At 41.5% G+C, this 17467-nt stretch overlaps 2 protein-coding genes across 3 annotated transcripts in view; one reads left to right on the top strand and one right to left on the bottom strand.

Moving 5' to 3' along the window:
* Positions 1-7266: 7266 nt before the first annotated feature.
* Positions 7267-17467, top strand: part of LOC121877828 — a 51322-nt gene continuing 41121 nt past the window's right edge. Inside the window, exon 1 of one of the 2 annotated variants that reach the window (XM_042383713.1) lies at positions 7267-7361. The gene's annotated coding sequence lies outside the window, so the exon portion shown is untranslated. Of the gene's footprint in view, positions 7397-17467 lie in introns of both variants that reach the window. The other variant, XM_042383714.1, reaches the window with a different exon arrangement.
* On the bottom strand, positions 9067-11915 carry LOC121877762 (extensin-like). The gene is made up of 2 exons (XM_042383619.1): positions 11838-11915; positions 9067-9957 (listed from the first exon to the last, which is right to left on the bottom strand). Exons 1-2 carry the CDS (start codon positions 11913-11915, stop codon positions 9067-9069), a joined length of 969 nt encoding a protein of 322 aa, XP_042239553.1.

Here is a 17467-nt window from a genome sequence, read left to right as displayed (position 1 = left end):
GGTGGCGGTGTGGGATGGTGGCGTGGGATAGTCACTTATACGATTTTATTATTGGTTTGTCTAAAGGATAAATATTTTTACTTCCTGGAAAAATAGTTGGTCCTGATATGTAAAATTCAACGCAAAATAAGATAAAACTGGGACCAAGTTAATTTCCTTTATTTATTCTGAGATAATCCTTTAAAAAAATAATTAGAAAACCAGTGACTACGAAGTTAAACATTTTGTGTTCTTTCACAAGGAGCTTTGTTTTAGGTTCATTTTTCTCAAGTATTTATATTACCTCTCTGACTTTACATGTTTCTAGACATAGATTAGTCTGGTTAGATGTGATTGACTCTATTGCTACTCTGATATAGTGTAAAGTTAAGTGAACAGAGACCTGACCAAAACAAAGTGTATAAAACCGATATTACTGCAGTCGTCATCTCAGCAACCAAATCTTTATTCCAAACACGTCATGAATGTAAAGTTGTTCTAATAATATCCAACAATACAATGAATAATTAAACCCAACATATGATGATGTTAATGATATTATCGCTTCAACAGTTAAGGTCTTGAAACTCCTAGTAGAATTTATAGCCTTAAGTAAAGTCTTCAAGCGCGCCATCTAATACACAATATTGTCTCTGCACTACAACAACAACTAAGGTCTTTAAAAACGTATTATACTGCAAATTAATACATAAATACGAACACAACTATTACCAAAAAGAATATTAAAACAAACACACACATAACCAATTTATCTACCGATGGCTAAAACATTTTTCAACGCATTTTTAAAAAGATTTGTGGAAAAAGTTTTAGTATCAAAGTGATTTCCAAATTTAACCATTTTAGCCCAACTTTTAATTGATATTGGTAAGTTATACTACACAGAGGGGCGACCCACGACGGGTGAGTATAATAAGATCCGTTTTAAAGCTAACAAGAGAACACTACGGTATTTTGCTTCTTCGTTACCCTTCCTCTTCCTCCTTCCTTCCTCCTGGTCCTCCTCATTCTTCATCTTCTCCTTCACCTCCTTCAAGTTCTTTTCTCCTCACCTCCTCCACACACACACACACACACACAAAAACGTATCTTTACAGTTTAGTGTGATACAATATGACACAACAGACGAAGGTTTGACAACCCTACCAAGACATCAGGATCCCATTTTGAAATTCATCGATCACCTCCGTAACGATACCTTTTTGAGTATTTATACATAGACTTGTGGATCCAGAGGTACCACGAGTTAACAGAATAGTTGATTAAGACGAGCCTCTACCTGGTCAATAAATAAGTCAACAGCTCTCAGGTAAATCACTGCTTGACGCGGCACCTCGAAGAGACTGACTTACTGAGTTGAATTAATTATTAAATACAACGATACGGGTGATTTATGTTATTGTAGTTAGTAATAAAGTCTTACTACGCTGGGAAACAAAAGGTCTTTAAACACGTAATAACTTTAATAATTACACGAGTCCAACAACAATTAAAAAAATAATAGTTTGAACTGTTAATGTCACAGTAAATTCTGGAGTTATATTTACCACTAATTATAACATTTCTTTTCTTTTATTTCAATTTATCCTGCAATGTTGTTCTTTAGTAAATATTTTAGTTTCTTACTTTCAATTTGTCACTTGTTGCTTCATGTTTATCTGCGTCTGGTCACTCACAGGTGTTCAAGGTAACGCAAGGGGGATGAGTTACCTGAAACACCTTGGCCTGACAGTGATTATACATATTGGTTTTATTATTACCCTCCGCCACCACTTAGTGAAGTTTTTAATGAAGTTTTAATTATCTGTCTGTTTGGTTTAATGTACACAGAGTAGAAATAAAAATACTGTTTTATTCGACTGTGTGTAAAGGTGAACTGCCTCGTGTGTGTGTGTGGGGGTGGGGATGAGTGTAGGTTAACAGCTTGGAGGAACAGATCACCAGCTTGAAGGAACAGATCACCAGCTTGAAGGAACAGATCACTAGCTTGAAGGAACAGATCACCAGCTTGAAGGAACAGATTGAAGGAACAGCTTAAAGGGATAGCGTCACACACACCTGCACGCTGAACCCTCCTCTTGTGTGACCCTGACTACTGACTGCTACATAATGGAACGCAAACACATAATACAAATTAATATGAGAAGATTGATAGAAAATTTTCGTTTGATTTTCGTGAGTTTTAGGGAGTTTTCGTAAGTTTTCGTGAGTTTTAGGGAGTTTTCGTAAGTTTTCGTGAGTTTTAGGGAGTTTTCGTAAGTTTTCGTGAGTTTTAGGGAGTTTTCGTAAGTTTTCGTGAGTTTAGGGAGTTTTTCATGATTTTCGTGAAGTTTTAGTGAGTTTTCGTAAGTTTTGTGAATTTAAAGTTTTCGTAAGTTTTCGTGAGTTTTAGGGAGTTTTCGTAAGTTTTTATGAATTTTAGGGAGTTTTCGTAGTTTCGTGAGTTTTAGGAGTTTTCGTAAGTTTTCGTGAGTTTTAGGGTTTAGTTTTCGTAATTTTCGTGAGTTTTAGGGAGTTTTCGTAAGTTTTAGTGAGTTTTAGTGAATGTAGAGAGTTTTCAGCTTTGATTTTGTGTTTTAATGAAGTAAAAGCAGTGGTGGGGTGAGGTGGTGGTCGCTTTGCCTTCTTGTGCTCTGAGGTTTAGTATTCCGTGCACTGGATCCGTAACCGCTCCCAATTACACTTACTCGTTAGGCCTATGGAACTACTGTACACTCAGCTTTTAACTAGTAATCCCAAAAAACGCAACAAAACGAAACAAAATAAAACAATGATGATTAGAACTGGGATATCACTGTCTCATGAGATGCTTATAAGTCGTGCGCCAGAAACTGTTTACTCCCACACCAACCTGAAGTTCATTTGTTGTTACATGTTTACTAGCAGTTTCTGAGATGCCTATATCAACAACAAGAAGATCATTTATTTATTTATTTACATTATTTGTTTATTTTCTACACTTTAAAATAATTATGATGAAAGAATTTGGCTAAAACATATTATTTTATTATTACTCTTTGTTGTTGTTGTGAGGAGAGAGTTTGTAAAGAGAAATTGATACTAAAGAATCTACCTGTACCGATCATCACTTAATTAGTTCATACACCTAACAGGTAATCAACACTAACCCTTGATACATACCTGTAGCGATTGGCAATACTACCTGTTGGTTACAAGGATTGAGTGAATGTTGGTGAGAAGGACTGAGTGAATGTTGGTGAGAAGGACTGAGTGAATGTTGGTAAGAAGGACTGAGGTGAATGTTGATTAGAAGGACTGAGTGAATGTTGATTAGAAGGACTGAGTGAATGATAGTGAGAAGGACTGAGTGAATGTGGATTAGAAGTTGAGTGAATGTTGGTTAGAAGGACTGAGTGAATGTTGGTTAGAAGGACTGAGTGAATGTTGATTAGAAGGACTGAGTGAATGTTGATTAGAAGGACTGAGTGAATGTTGGTAAGGAGGAATGAGTGAATGTATTGAAAGTCCACGAGTTGGTCAGTGACTCCACGTGTGTGTGTATGTGTGTACAGTATATATGTGTGTGTGTGTGTGTGTGTGTGTGTGTGTGTGTGTGTGTGTGTGTGTGTGTGTGTGTGTGTGTGTGTGTGTATTCTGGCTTAGTACATACTAATTCCAACAGTTACAAATTAGTTAAGAGTTACTAATGATCTTTACTTATAATTAACGATAAACTATAAAACTTAATATTAGAGAGATATAAGTATTTTACTCTGCTTTTAAAAACAGTTAATAATATATTAAGTTTTTAAAAATAAAATCCGATTAAACGAGCTATCAAAAACTCGTAAAAAATATCAGTCTCATTAATGTTAAAATCAATGTTAAAATCATATATATGTTACAACGAAAATCAATCGACAGTAGAGAGAAAAAAAAAATTTTTTATGAACTTTGTCGAGAATTGAGAAGAAATATAAGTTTTTACTCTGAGGAAGAGAGAGAGGATCTGCCGGGAGGTTTAAATGCAGGTGTTGAAGGTGAAGAAATGTCACGTACGGAGATGAATATACGGCCCACCTCATACACACACACACTAGAGCAACTAAGGTCGTTAAACATGTACTGTATAGGTATTCTAGAGGAGTAAACACCCTAACCATTAACCCTTAACAGATGATACTGAAGGACAGACAGACAGACAGACAGACAGAAAGACAGACAGACACACGTAGACTCAAAACCTCTTAATAATATTCTAACAATCACAAACATCTAGAAAGCCTGATGGTAAATACTAAAACAATCGTTCAAAAAAAATTTATATATATTTATTGTCCCAATTGTTTGTAGATAATATTGACGGAATAAAATCAGTTATGGGGACGGTAGCCATGATGGGCGTGAGGTAGCCATAGTGGGACGGTGTGAGGTACCCATAGTGGGCGGTGGGAGGTAGCGGTGGGCGGTGTGAGGTAGCCATGATGGGCGGTGGAGGTAGCCATGATGGGCGGTGAGGTAGCCATGATGGCGGTGTGAGGTAGCTATGATGGCGGGAGGTAGCCATGATGGGCGGTGGAGGTAGCTATGATGGTGAATAAGGCGGTGTGAGGTAGCCATGATGGGCGGTGTGAGTAGCCATGGTGGGCGGTGAGGAAGCCATGATGGGGGGGAGGTAGCCAGGGGGCGGTGTGGTAGCCATGATGGTGGTGGAGGTAGCCATGATGGCGGTGGAGGTAGCCATGATGGGCGGTGAGGTAGCCATAGTGGCGGTGAGGTAGCCAGAGATGGCGGTGGAGGTAGCCATGATGGTGGTGAGAGCCATGGTGGGCGGTGTGAGGTAGCCATAGTGGGCGGTGAGGTAGCCATGATGGTGGTGGAGGTACCCATGATGGGCGGGTGGAGGTAGCCATGATGGGCGGTGTAAGTCACTGAACGTTTATGACACCTGTTCAGAAGCGGCCAATGACTTAACTTCTGAATCACCCATGACGACCAGAGGACCTCGTCTGTTGGGATTGGTTACACCTCAAGGACCATTACCTGAGACAAATAACCCAAGGTACAACTTCCAAACTCCACAACAAGATCCCAATAGAAGAATGCGATAAACAAACTACTGTGGGGATAGTCTTGGAAGGGAGGGAGACTTGGGAATTTCTCCGTCCAAACATTATTATTTCCGAACGATTTTCCCAGACAGGTAAGAGATTATATTGACATGAAAAAATTCGTTTATCTTTTAGACATTACTTCAGGTTGAGGGAATTTTAAATTATATATATTTTCAAGACTGTGGTAATAATGTATAAATAATCTCCATGGTCATAATCTGCTTACGTTATATAGGTAACATTCTGGTGTTATGAAACCTTCAGTAAAATTCTAGTACCCAGCTGAATTACCACCTGAGCTATAGATTGAAGTTGTCTCACCACATGTGCCCCTATCATGCCCAAACTATTCACTTAAGACAAAACTAATCGTGGAAGCTCGTCACCAGAGCCTTGTATATATGACCCTGAGACTTGAAATCCCTAGCGACGGGCGTGGAAGATTGATGTGATAGGGGGCGAGGAAAAGGCTGTTAGGAGAATGACTGGAATCTCACACATACATACACTGTCCTAAAGTCCTAAATTTAATAGTCGGTAAATAATGGAGATGTTGTAAGCCTCCATAAAGTGTAAGAACAGAGAACTATAACAGCGTGTATACAAATGTGGATAATGATTGGAAAAGTAACCATAATTTTTTTTCTTCGTATAATTAGGAACGTTTGTTAATGTGCTGAATAATATTGACTATAATCCTGTCGTTACTGTTCCTTGTCGTTACTGTTTCTTGTCGTTACTGTTCCTTGTCGTTACTGTTTCTTGTCGTTACTGTTCCTTGTCGTTACTGTTCCTTGTCGTTACTGTTCCTTGTCGTTACTATTCCTTGTCGTTACTGTTTCTTGTCGTTACTGTTCCTGTCGTTACTGTTTTGTCGTTACTGTTCCTTGTCGTTACTGTTTCTTGTCGTTATTGTTCCTTGTCGTTACTGTTCCTTGTCGTTACTGTTCCTTGTCGTTACTGTTTCTTGTCGTTACTGTTTCTTGTCGTTACTGTTCCTTGTCGTTACTATTCCTTGTCGTTACTGTTTCTTGTCGTTACTATTCCTTGTCGTTACTGTTTCTTGTCGTTACTGTTCCTTTGTCGTTACTGTTCCCTGTCGTTACTGTTCCTTGTGATATTTTTAATAGCTATTCCTCGCTTTTAATTATCATAAAGTATTTAATACAGAAAAAAAAAGATTTGTTGGTTGAGTCGCATTTTGGCCAGGTAGGTAGAAAGGTAAAGCTGACTACATATAGATAGTAATTCATCACCCATGTGCTTTGATCTCCGTCATACTGAATAATAAATAAACGCTGAATCATTGATAAGAATGAAGTAGGAAAGCTTTCAGTTTATTTGCTATGTTAGACGAGTTACTGAAGAGAATTATTGAACTGGAAAAAAATATATACTTTAGATTAAACTTGCAATGTATTAGCGTATTGCAAGAGGTAAACAATATGCTTCTTGTTATAATGTAAGACGTAATACAATGATATTCTTTCTGTATAATGTATAACTAGGTTTCAGCAATTGAGATCTTTAAAACCCTTCACTATGGGGACGATAATAGTGTACTGTCATTGGGTCAACGTCACACGATTTTATTTAGTACAGAGACGAAGCCAATAAATACTAACCTATGTTGAGAATTATACTTTAGCTATGTGTTTCAACCTTCAAAAATCTTCCTCAGTTTCAACCTTCAAAAATCTTCCTCAGTTTCAACCTTCAAAAATCTTCCTCAGTTTCAACCTTCAAAATCTTCCTCAGTTTCAACCTTCCAGTCTTCCTCAGTTTCAACCTTCCAGTCTTCCTCAGTTTCAACCTTCCAGTCCTTCTTCAGTTTCAACCTTCCAGTCTTCTTCAGTTTCAACCTTCCAGTCTCCCTCAAAAGGTCCAAACACGAGTCCAAAGTTAAAACAATATTTTTTTTTTACACCTGTCCACTTGTGTTTCCTTCTCTACCTTACTGTTTATCTGTCTAAAATGACCCTTATTTAGGTGTTGTTTAAGTTTGTGTTGCAGATAAGTAATGAAAATAATCAAGTAATCAAGTGAAAAAGAGTCACATCTTGAATTCCGAGTAACTGACCTGGGAATAATTTATGACCAGATAAATTGATAATTACAATAAATCTGCATGAGGCAGAGGAGGGAGGAAAGAGGGAGGAGGGATGTTTGAGTCCAGCCGATGAGAGCCAGGCGCACCACCACCAACTAGTCGCTTCTGGTCGGTGCTGTTGGCTGGAGTTGTATTTCTCGAGTCCCTCCCACACCGTCACGCTCTCACTCGCTCAGGTACCAGCCCAGCCCAGTGTTGATACTACGGCAAGGTTCCTCTCACTCGTATTCAAAACTTCGTGATTATTTATTTATTTTGAAGCTTATTATAACCCTTTTTTGGTTATAATTTCATCGTAATGTTTCGTTAATCAGTAAAATTGTGTTATGATTTTGTATTAATGGTATGTACCCGTATTGTTATATTATCTTCGGCGCGATAAAGACAGTGTGGACGGAAATAAGAAACACCACTTATAGCAACAAGAGATAAAAACAAAAAATTACTTGAACAAAGATGAACTTAAACAAAGCCCAGATAAACTAGGTGTCAAATCCTTGTGTCGAAAGTGAGCTATTATATTTGACCTCATGAATGATCAACAAAATGTTAGAAAATAAAAAAAGGTATCGATCTTGTAACAGCATCAATGAAGGGGAACTGATGCCAACAGACAAGAATGAAATGGAAGCTTCGGAAACTCACGTAACAGCGGTAGAGTAACACAGATGACACAAAGACGTAAATGAGGGACAGGTGAGTGATGAGGAACAGGTGAGTGGGTGAAGGACAATGGATGAGTGACTGGTTTAGAGACGAGCCACTCAGCCAGCCAGCCAATCAGTCAGTCAGTCAGATGAAAGAAGACTAGAAGAAAGAACATCGTGTGAGACTTGACCTACTGTTCAGACTCTTATTCTTCGACACACACACACACACACACACACACACACACACACACACACACACACACACACACACAACATGAACCGTTTGACATCATCACACTGACAAAACTTCGACATTTCAGATTATCTTATAAAGCCACACCGAGGGATGCAGCAGGAGGAGGAGTAGGAGCTTCGAGTACAAGGTCCTCCTCACAAAGCAGCGACTCTAGTAATGAAGCTGATCCTTACATTACCGAGTTTTAGAAGCTTAGGTTGGAAATTTAATGTAAACTGGTTAGGTGTAGTTTGGGGAAATGGAAATGAGGCAACAGTGTAATTAGCAAAGTTTGTTGAGAATGAGAGGCTGGAGGGGAAAGAAGAGAGAGTGAGGGGTTATAGGGGAAAGGAGAGAGAAAGTGAGGGGTTATAGGGAAAAGGAGAGAGAAAGTGAGGGGTTATAGGGAAAAGGAGAGAGGAGGGGTTATAGGAAAAGGAGAGAGAAAGGAGGTTATAGGGAAAAGGAGAGAGAAAGTGAGGGGTTATAGGGAAAAGGAGAGAGAAAGTGAGGGGTTATAGGGAAAAGGAGAGAGAAAGTGAGGGGTTATAGGGAAAAGGAGAGAGAGAGTGAGGGGTTAGGAAAAGGAGAGAGAAGTGAGGGGTTATAGGAAAAAGGAGAGAGAAAGTGAGGGTTATAGGGAAAAGGAGAAAGTGAGGTTAAGGGAAAAGGAGAGAGAAAGTGAGGGAAGGGAAAGGAGAGAGAAAGTGAGGTTATAGGGAAAAGGAGAGAAAGTGAGGGGTTATAGGAAAAGGAGAGAGAAAGTGAGGGGTTATATGGAAAAGGAGAGAGAAAGTGAGGGTTATAGGGAAAAGGAGAGAGAAAGTGAGGGGTTATAGGAAAAGGAGAGAGAAAGTGAGGGGTTATAGGGAAAAGGAGAGAGAAAGTGAGGGGTTATAGGGAAAAGGAGAGAGAAAGTGAGGGTTATAGGGAAAAGGAGAGAGAAAGTAGGAGATAAAGGAGAAGGATGTGGAAGGTAGAGGTAAAGAGAATGGATTAATATGATGGTTGTGAATATTTTAGGTTGTGTTGATAAAGGTTCAGATGGCTGGGTGTGACACGGGTCTTGGTGGCTGGGTGTGACACGGGTCTTTGTGGCTGGGTGTGACACGGGTCTTGGTGGCTGGGTGTGGCGCGGGTCTTGTGGCTGGGTGTGACACGGGTCTTGGTGGCTGGGTGTGGCACAGGTCTTGGTGGCTGGGAACGGTTGTGGCTGGGTGACACGGTCTTGGTGGCTGGGTGTGACACGGGTCTTGTGGCTGGGTGACACGGGTCTTGGTGGCTGGTGACGGTCTGGTGGCTGGTGACACGGGTCTTGGTGGCTGGGTGTGACACGGTCTTGGTGGCTGGGTGTGACAAGGGTCTTGGTGGCTGGGTGTGACACGGGTCTTGGTGGCTGGGTGACACGGGTCTTGGTGGCTGTGACGCGGTCTTGGTGGCTGGGTGTGACACGGGTCTTGGTGGCTGGGTGTGACACAGGTCTTGGTGGCTGGGTGACACGGGTCTTAGTGGCTGGTGACGCGGGTCTTGGTGGCTGGGTGTGACACGGTCTTGGTGGCTGGTGACACGGGTCTTGGTGCCTGATGACACGGTCTTGGTGGCTGGGTGTGACACGGGTCTTGGTGGCTGGGTGACACGGGTCTGGTGGCTGGGTGTGACACGGTCTTGGTGGCCGGGTGTGAAACGGGTCTTGGTGGCTAGGTGTGACACGGTCTTGGTGGCTGGGTGTGACACGGGTCTTGGTGGCCGGGTGAAACGGTCTTGGTGGCTGGTGTGACACGGTCTTTGTGGCTGGGTGTGACGCGGGTCTTGTGGCTGGGTGTGACACGGGTCTTGGTGGCTGGGTGTGACACAGTCTTGGTGGCTGGGTGTGACACGGTCTTGTGGCTGGGTGTGACACGGGTCTTATTTCTTGGCCAAGTGGTCTTTACTGGCTGGGTGTAACACCGGTCTTGGCTGGGTGGTGTGACACGGGTCTTCTTGGTTGGGTGTGGCACGGGTCTTTCTTCCTTGACTGGGAGTGACACACTGTTTTGGTTGGTTTGTGACACGGTCTTCTTGGGTGGGTGTGACACAGTCTTCTTGGGTGGGTGTGACAGGCCTTCTTGGGTGGGTGGACAGGCCTCTTGGGTGGTGTGACACGGGTGTTTTTGGTTGGTGTGAGAAGGGTCTCTCTTCTTGGCTAGGAGGAGAAGAAGGAAGAAGAGGAGAAGAGACGAAGTAGGGAGAGAGGAGGGAAGGAAGAGGAGGGAAGGAAGGGAGGGAAGGAAGAGGAGGGAAGGAAGAGGGAGGGGAAGGAAGAGGAGAGGAAGGAAGAGGAGAGGAAGTGGAGGAGTTGTAACACTAATAACAAAATAACATTAAACTCTGAGAAACTTTGGCTATAGAAACCCGAGCAACTGTTGTGTCTCGGACTGTCAACTGTAAAGGTAGAGAGGGATCAACTTTGAAGGGGTAAAACATTAAACTTTGAAGGATAAACCATTCAACTTTGAAGGGATAAAACATTAAACTTTGAAGGGAAACCATTCAACTTTGAAGGGCAAACGATTAAACTTTGAAGGATAAACGATTAAACTTGAAGGGGTAAAATATTAAACTTGAAGGGGAAAATATTAAACTTTGAAGGGATAAACGATTAAACTTTGAAGGTAAAACATTAAACTTAGGGATAAACGATTAAACTTTGAAGGGGTAAAACATTCAACTTTGAAGGGGTAAACCATTCAACGTTGAAGGGATAAACCATTAAACTTTGAAGGGATAAACGATTAAACTTTGAAGGGGCAAACCATTCAACTTTGAAGGGGTAAAATATTAAACTTTGAAGGGATAAACCATCAACTTTGAAGGGATAAACGATTAAACTTTGAAAGGGTAAACCATTAAACTTTGAAGGGTAAAACATTAAACTTGAAGGGTAAAATATTAAACTTTGAAGGATAAACGATTAAACTTTGAAGTAAACATTCAATTTGAGGTAACTATAAAACCATTCAACTTTGAAGGGGTACAAGAATAAACTATAAATGGGTCTGGAATCTTAAGAATATATCAACCTCATCAGATAAACAATTAATATCAAATAACACCGAATGAAGCTTCGAGACAAATAAATGAATCAATGAACCAACCAACGACGATTAATGAAACCAGATGATAAATTGATATCTATGTTATACTAACCTGTAAACTATATTATACATAAGGCAAACTAAACCATAACAGTATACAATAAAACACTATACGATAAACAAAAGAGGTTTATACAGTGTTACCATATCAACAGAAATAACTTCGAAACTAGAATTGATAAACACTTGAAATATTACAGAAATAAACTGAGACAAGATTATACATTTTGTTTAGGGTTTTAACTTTGTAATTATTATGACGGTAAATATAATTATAGGTCATTAAGGTGATATAATTATAGAACGGGGAGATTGAGGTGAATTGTTCTGGGCTATGAAATTATGATAGACTGAAATTAAGCCGATGGATATAGACTAATTAATAAGCAAGCCGATGGGTATAGACTGATTGATAAGCAAGCCACTGGATATAGACTGATTGATAGGCAAGCCAGTGGATCGATAAAAAAAAAGCCACTCTGTCCTAATTAACGGTATGTAGACATAAGCTGACCCAACCAATGTCTATTTGATGGCTTGCTTATATGAGGACTGTCATATGGCTGTCTAACCTTGTGGCTGCCTTATTATGTCTGTCTTATGGAGGATGATAGACAGTGAGTTAGCTGTCACTGTCATGGATGAGTTAGCTGTCACTGTCATGGATGAGTTAGCTGTCACTGTCATGGATAAGTTAGCTGTCACTATCATGGATAAATTGGCTGTCAGTATCATGGATAAATTGGCTGTCAATGTCATGATAATTTTCCTGTCACTGTCAAGGCTGGTTGGTTAATCCTACAGACCCACTTATCCAATATGGTTGATTCAGTTGGTTAATCCTCCTAAACAAAAACAACATCACTCAAAACTATTAACACCCAAAATCCACAATTATTTCTCAACTAACTCTGACAAGATTGTTTGGTCAGATTTGAGGCTGAGAACCACGATTAGTGAGACGATTAATCTGAGTTTTAATCGGACAGGTAGATGAGATGAATGTTTGTTGGGTGATTAATTCTCCACTTGGATTAAGATCATGAGGTGATTGGTCATCTTGTCTGAGGGGGTGGGAGTAGGGGTGGTGAGGGGTAGTGTGTGGTGGTGAGTGGTGGTGGTGTGGTGGGTGTGGTGGGAGGGGTGGTGTGTGGTGGTGTGGGTGTGTGTGTGTGTGTGTGTAGGCTTTGAACGGCATAGGTGTAGATAACAAGTATTCAGGTAGCAGGTGTAGACGATGAGGTTGAAAGTGTAGATGATAATGGTGACGTACTGTAGAATAATATCAGTGTATAACCGATCTAATATAGCCATATTAAAATCTGGAATATATAAAATACTGTAAAATCCCCATATAATCAACGCTAAAAAAACCCACTTAATTTTACTAATAAATAACTTTTTTCGTTGAATTACGTTCATTGAATTACAAAAAACAAACAACTCGATACGGTAAAAAAAATATAAGTAATTTTTTTTTTCTCGACAGCTTCTCCCTTGATATAACAGTGAGTCGTGTGAAATAGAGGTAAGAATCTGTGACTGTGAGTTATGTTTGTGATAAAACCTGACGGCGTTTGGTGGAGTAAGATCTGGTAGGGTAGGATAAACGGCGGAGGAAAGTTGGAAGGAAGAGAGAAGAAGAAGAAGAAGAATTAGCTGAAAGACTTCTAATTGGTAACTTGTTAGAGGCCTAAATTGAAATTACGAATGCGAATGTTGGTTCAAGACGCACAAACACAGACAGACAGGCAGACAGACAGATGAGGTCAGTCACTATTCTTCCTCGAGGCTATAGACAGTGAGAGGAAGAAAGTTACTATTATCTCAATATATTTTCTTCACAACATAATACCATTTCATTCAGATATTCAAGACAGTGAGACGTAATAACCCCCCATCCTTTTATTGGACGAAACATTGTGAAAAATGACCCCAAACATATGAGAGAGAGAGAGAGAGAGAGAGAGAGAGAGAGAGAGAGAGAGAGAGAGAGAGAGAGAGAGAGAGAGAGAGAGAGAGAGAGAGAGAGGTGTGAAGGTTAGGTGGTCTTCTAGGGTCAGGTCATCACAGGTCACTTTATAGTGGTTTTGTTGGGTCTATTTAAGGGTTAATGGTTGAATTGACGTGTTGTTGACTTTTGTTTGTATACCTGCACTCTCTCTCTCTCTACACACACACACACACACACACACACACAACACACACACACACACACTGAATCAATGTATGTCTCAATGTTGTTGTGGGGACGTGGGTCTCATGTTGTCCAGTGTGTGTGTAATAATAATAATAATAATAATAATAATAATAATAATAATAATAATAATAATAATAATAATAATAATAATAATAATAATAATAATAATAATAATAATAATAATAATAACAGGTTTATTGAAAGATATAGCTGCCGGAAGGCTGTATACAGTTACATAATTGGGGGAATGGGTCTCGTGATTTACAAATAATACAAGTAACATAAGTGATACAAATATGATATATAATAACAGGTGGGGAAAGCTAAACTACAGGGCATTTCAACATAGTGACAGTGCAAAAGTAAGATTGGCTGGGAGTTACTGGTGATTTACTGATTGGTTAATAATTTTACAATGGTGGACTGGGCTGTTCTTAGAGCATCAGTCCGTGCTCGTATGAGCTGGATGCGGTTGTGGTGTCGAACAGCAATTCTCGGACGAGGGATCTCGGTGGTAGTAGGAGCCGGTGTCGAGGATGGGCAAGCTTCCACCAAATTTGTAGATGAGGTCGTGGTGATGGTCAGTGAGAGTCGAGAGGGTCAGTGTGAGCGATGCTTTATGTGGAGTAGGAAGGAGAGAATAATCTGCTTGCCCTTTTTGCACTTTTTCTAGGTGTTTGTTGTGTAGGAGGAAGACCCAGGGGAATAGGTGAGCTTGAGAAGTATGAATGTTGAGTAAACACTGAGGAGCTCAGGCAGGGAGCCTGAGGGACTTGAGTCAGCGGAGGAGGTGGAGACGGAAACTGAGGATTTGACACCACTAACGTGTGGTTTCCAATTTAGTTTGTTGTCTATGGTGACGCCGAGGAGCTTTGGAATCTACAACCTGAGTGTGTTGGGACCTAAAGTAATGGAAGGAGGTGGGACAACGTAGGAGGAGAGGTTGAGTGCAGCATAACCATGGTCTTGGTATGGTTGATGGTGACATGGTTGTTGGTGGCCCAGTTTTGGAGACTGTTCAATAAATCCTGAAGGGCGGTATAGTCGGGAGCAGAATTGTTGACACTGATCCCAATGGTGGAGTCGTCGACATATTTCCAGCGAGCAGGGTGAGTGTGAGAGAGAGAGAGAGAGAGAGAGAGAGAGAGAGAGAGAGAGAGAGAGAGAGAGAGAGAGACTAAATAAATCTTACCTTCACCTCCCGGCATTATTAAGAGGGTTCGGTGTCTCGGATTTACTGGCACTATTAAGGGACGTTGTCTCGGGTTCATTGGCATTATTAAGGGTGGTTCGGTGTTTCGGGTTCACTGGCACTATTAAGAGGGATCGGTGTCTCGGACTCACTGGTACTATTAAGGGTTCGGTGTCACGGGTTCACTCCATTGACACATTATTTAAGTGGATTTCGATGAATACTGAACTGAGGTTTGTACCCGAGTGGATGTCTTGTCGGCCTTATGATACTGAGAGTGACGTGATGTTGTGAGTGACGTGATGCTAAGTAACGTGATGCTGTGAGTGACGTGATGCTGTGAGTGACGTGATGCTAAGTAACGTGATGCTATGAGTGACGTGATGCTAGTAACGTGATGCTGTGGTGACGATGCTATAACGTGATGCTGTGAGTGACGTGATGCTGTGAGTGACGTGATGCTGTGAGTGACGTGATGCTAAGTAACGTGATGCTATGAGTGACGTGATGCTAAGTAACGTGATGCTGTGAGTGACGTGATGCTAAGTAACGTGATGCTGAGAGTGATGTATTCTATGAGTAACGTGATGCTGTGAGTGACGTCATGCTGTGAGTGACGTCATGCTGTGAGTGACGTCATGCTGTGAGTGACGGCATGCTATATGAATGACGTCATGCCATATGAGTAACGTGATGCTATGAGTGACATGATGCTGTGAGTGACGTGATGCAGTGAGTGACGTGATGCTGTGTGAGTAACGTGATACAGTGTGAGTGACGTGATGCTATGAGTGACGTGATGCTATGAGTGATGTGATGCTATATGCGTGGCGTGACGCTATGAGTTTCCAGTCCTAGTCGCTTTTATGTTCCGTCTTCTTTAGAGTTTGTTCTCCCTCTCTTTCTCTCTCTCTCTCTTCCTACTTCCCTCCATCATTCTCTTCCTACCTTCCTTCCTTCCTTCTACCCTTCTTCCCTCTCTCTACTGAAGGTGTTGTCAGGCTGTGTGTGTGTGAGAGCTTCGTCAGGTGGATTGCTCTTTCTCAACCTTGATGATGATGTGACAATAGGATCACCATTGTTACCTGGGTCATTCTTCTCTCACTCCCGTACAACAAGTTTGCTCTGTCTGTCTGTCTGTCTGTCTGTCTGTCTCTTTCTTAGCTTGACACTCTCTCTCTCTCTCTCTCTCTCTCTCTCTCTCTCTCTCTCTCTCTCATCCCTCACTGCTACATCATCTGACCACCTGTGATTATCGGGAAGGGGGGAGAAGGGAGAGGAGGGAGGGTCGGAAGGGAGTGATGAAGGAAGAGGAGAAGGGGAGAGAGGATGGGAGGAGGAAAGGGGAAAAGGGAGGGGAGGGTGGAAAGAAGGGAGGGTGGAAGGAGGAGGGGGCTGAGGGGAGGGTGAAGGGAGGAGGTGGAAGGGAGGGGAGGGTGGAAGGAGGGGTGGTGAAGGAGGGAGGGGGGGGGAGAAGCAAAACAAAAACGCATCCAGAAAGAAAATAGGCTATCAATATTTGCCGACATCAACTACCACAAAAAATATTGGTAAATCAATCGAGTTCATTTTATTTGTGCTGCCCAAACATCTTCTTCCTCCTCCTCCTCCTACCATCTTCCTCTTCCTACTCTTCCTCCTCCTCCTCCTATTCCTCCTCTCCTAGCATCTTCCTCTTCCTACTCTTTCTCCTCCTTCTCCTCTTCCTCTCCTACCATCTTCCTTCCTACTCTTCCTCCTCCTCCTCCTATTCCTCCTCTCCTAGCATCTTCCTCTTCCTACTCTTTCTCCTCCTTCTCCTCTTCCTCTCCTACCATCTTCCTCTTCCCCATCTTCCCTCCTCCTCCCCCACCTCCTCCTTCTCTGCCTCACGGAGCTACGACTAACTCTCTCTCTCTCTCTCTCTCTCTCTCTCTCTCTCTCTCTCTCTCTCTCTCTCTCTCTCCTCTCTCTCTCTCTCTCTCTCTCTCTCTCCTCTCTCTCTCGCCAGGTTGTGAATACCTTTTTCTGATGATTAATTGTTGCGATTGTCTGGGAGTCAAGTGTTTTATGAGGAAGGTCACTGAGGACTTCTGAACACCTGTTAGGATGACAGTGTTTTGACATGTTACAACTTCTTATACCTAACGTAACCTAAATCCCTAAGGAGGAGGAGGAGGAGGAGGAGTGAGGAGGAGGAGGAGGAGGAGGAGGAGGAGAGGAGGGAGGAGGGAGAGGGGAGAAGAGGAGAGCCACAAGAGGCTCAATATCCGCCCACCTTGACATCTCATTTATTACTCAGGTGATACCAGCTCTCTCACTGCTTTATATTGTGTGTGTGTGTGTGTGTCTGTGTCTCTGTCTGTGTGTGTGTCTGTGTGTGTGTACATATGTATGGTAGAATGTTTAAAATACTAGAATGTTTAGGATAGGAAAATTCATCTTTCACGAACAGCAAAGATAAAAAAAAAATACCCCCACAAAAACAGTATAGCCACGTTAAAAGAAATCCCCTCCTTGTGTTGTTGAAAATCATATAAATTCAGGAACTTTACGGTTTATTTACTATGTCACGACTCATAAATTAACTTTCCGAGGTGAGTTATATTAATGTTTGATGAAATATTTACGATTTGTTTAAGGTCAGGGAACTGCGGTAGTCGATGATACTTTATGATAGATATGAAAATCCAGTTAATGTGCTGAGACGTAGTTCATTTTGTTAAGGAGGAAGTAGAGGTACACACGCTGTTCCCATGTACACAGGTAGAAGTTTCATACATACATACAAACGAGTACATACAGGCAGAAGGTCTTATATTCATGCATTCATACAGCAGTTTAAAGTAGAGAAACACACACACACATTGAGCCACACACGCACACACACCC

The sequence above is a fragment of the Homarus americanus genome, unplaced genomic scaffold (assembly GCF_018991925.1).
Source record: "Homarus americanus isolate GMGI-L3 unplaced genomic scaffold, GMGI_Hamer_2.0 scaffold24523, whole genome shotgun sequence".
NCBI classification, from domain to species: Eukaryota; Metazoa; Arthropoda; class Malacostraca; order Decapoda; family Nephropidae; genus Homarus; species Homarus americanus.
This window is presented reverse-complemented; position numbering and strand designations above follow the sequence as displayed.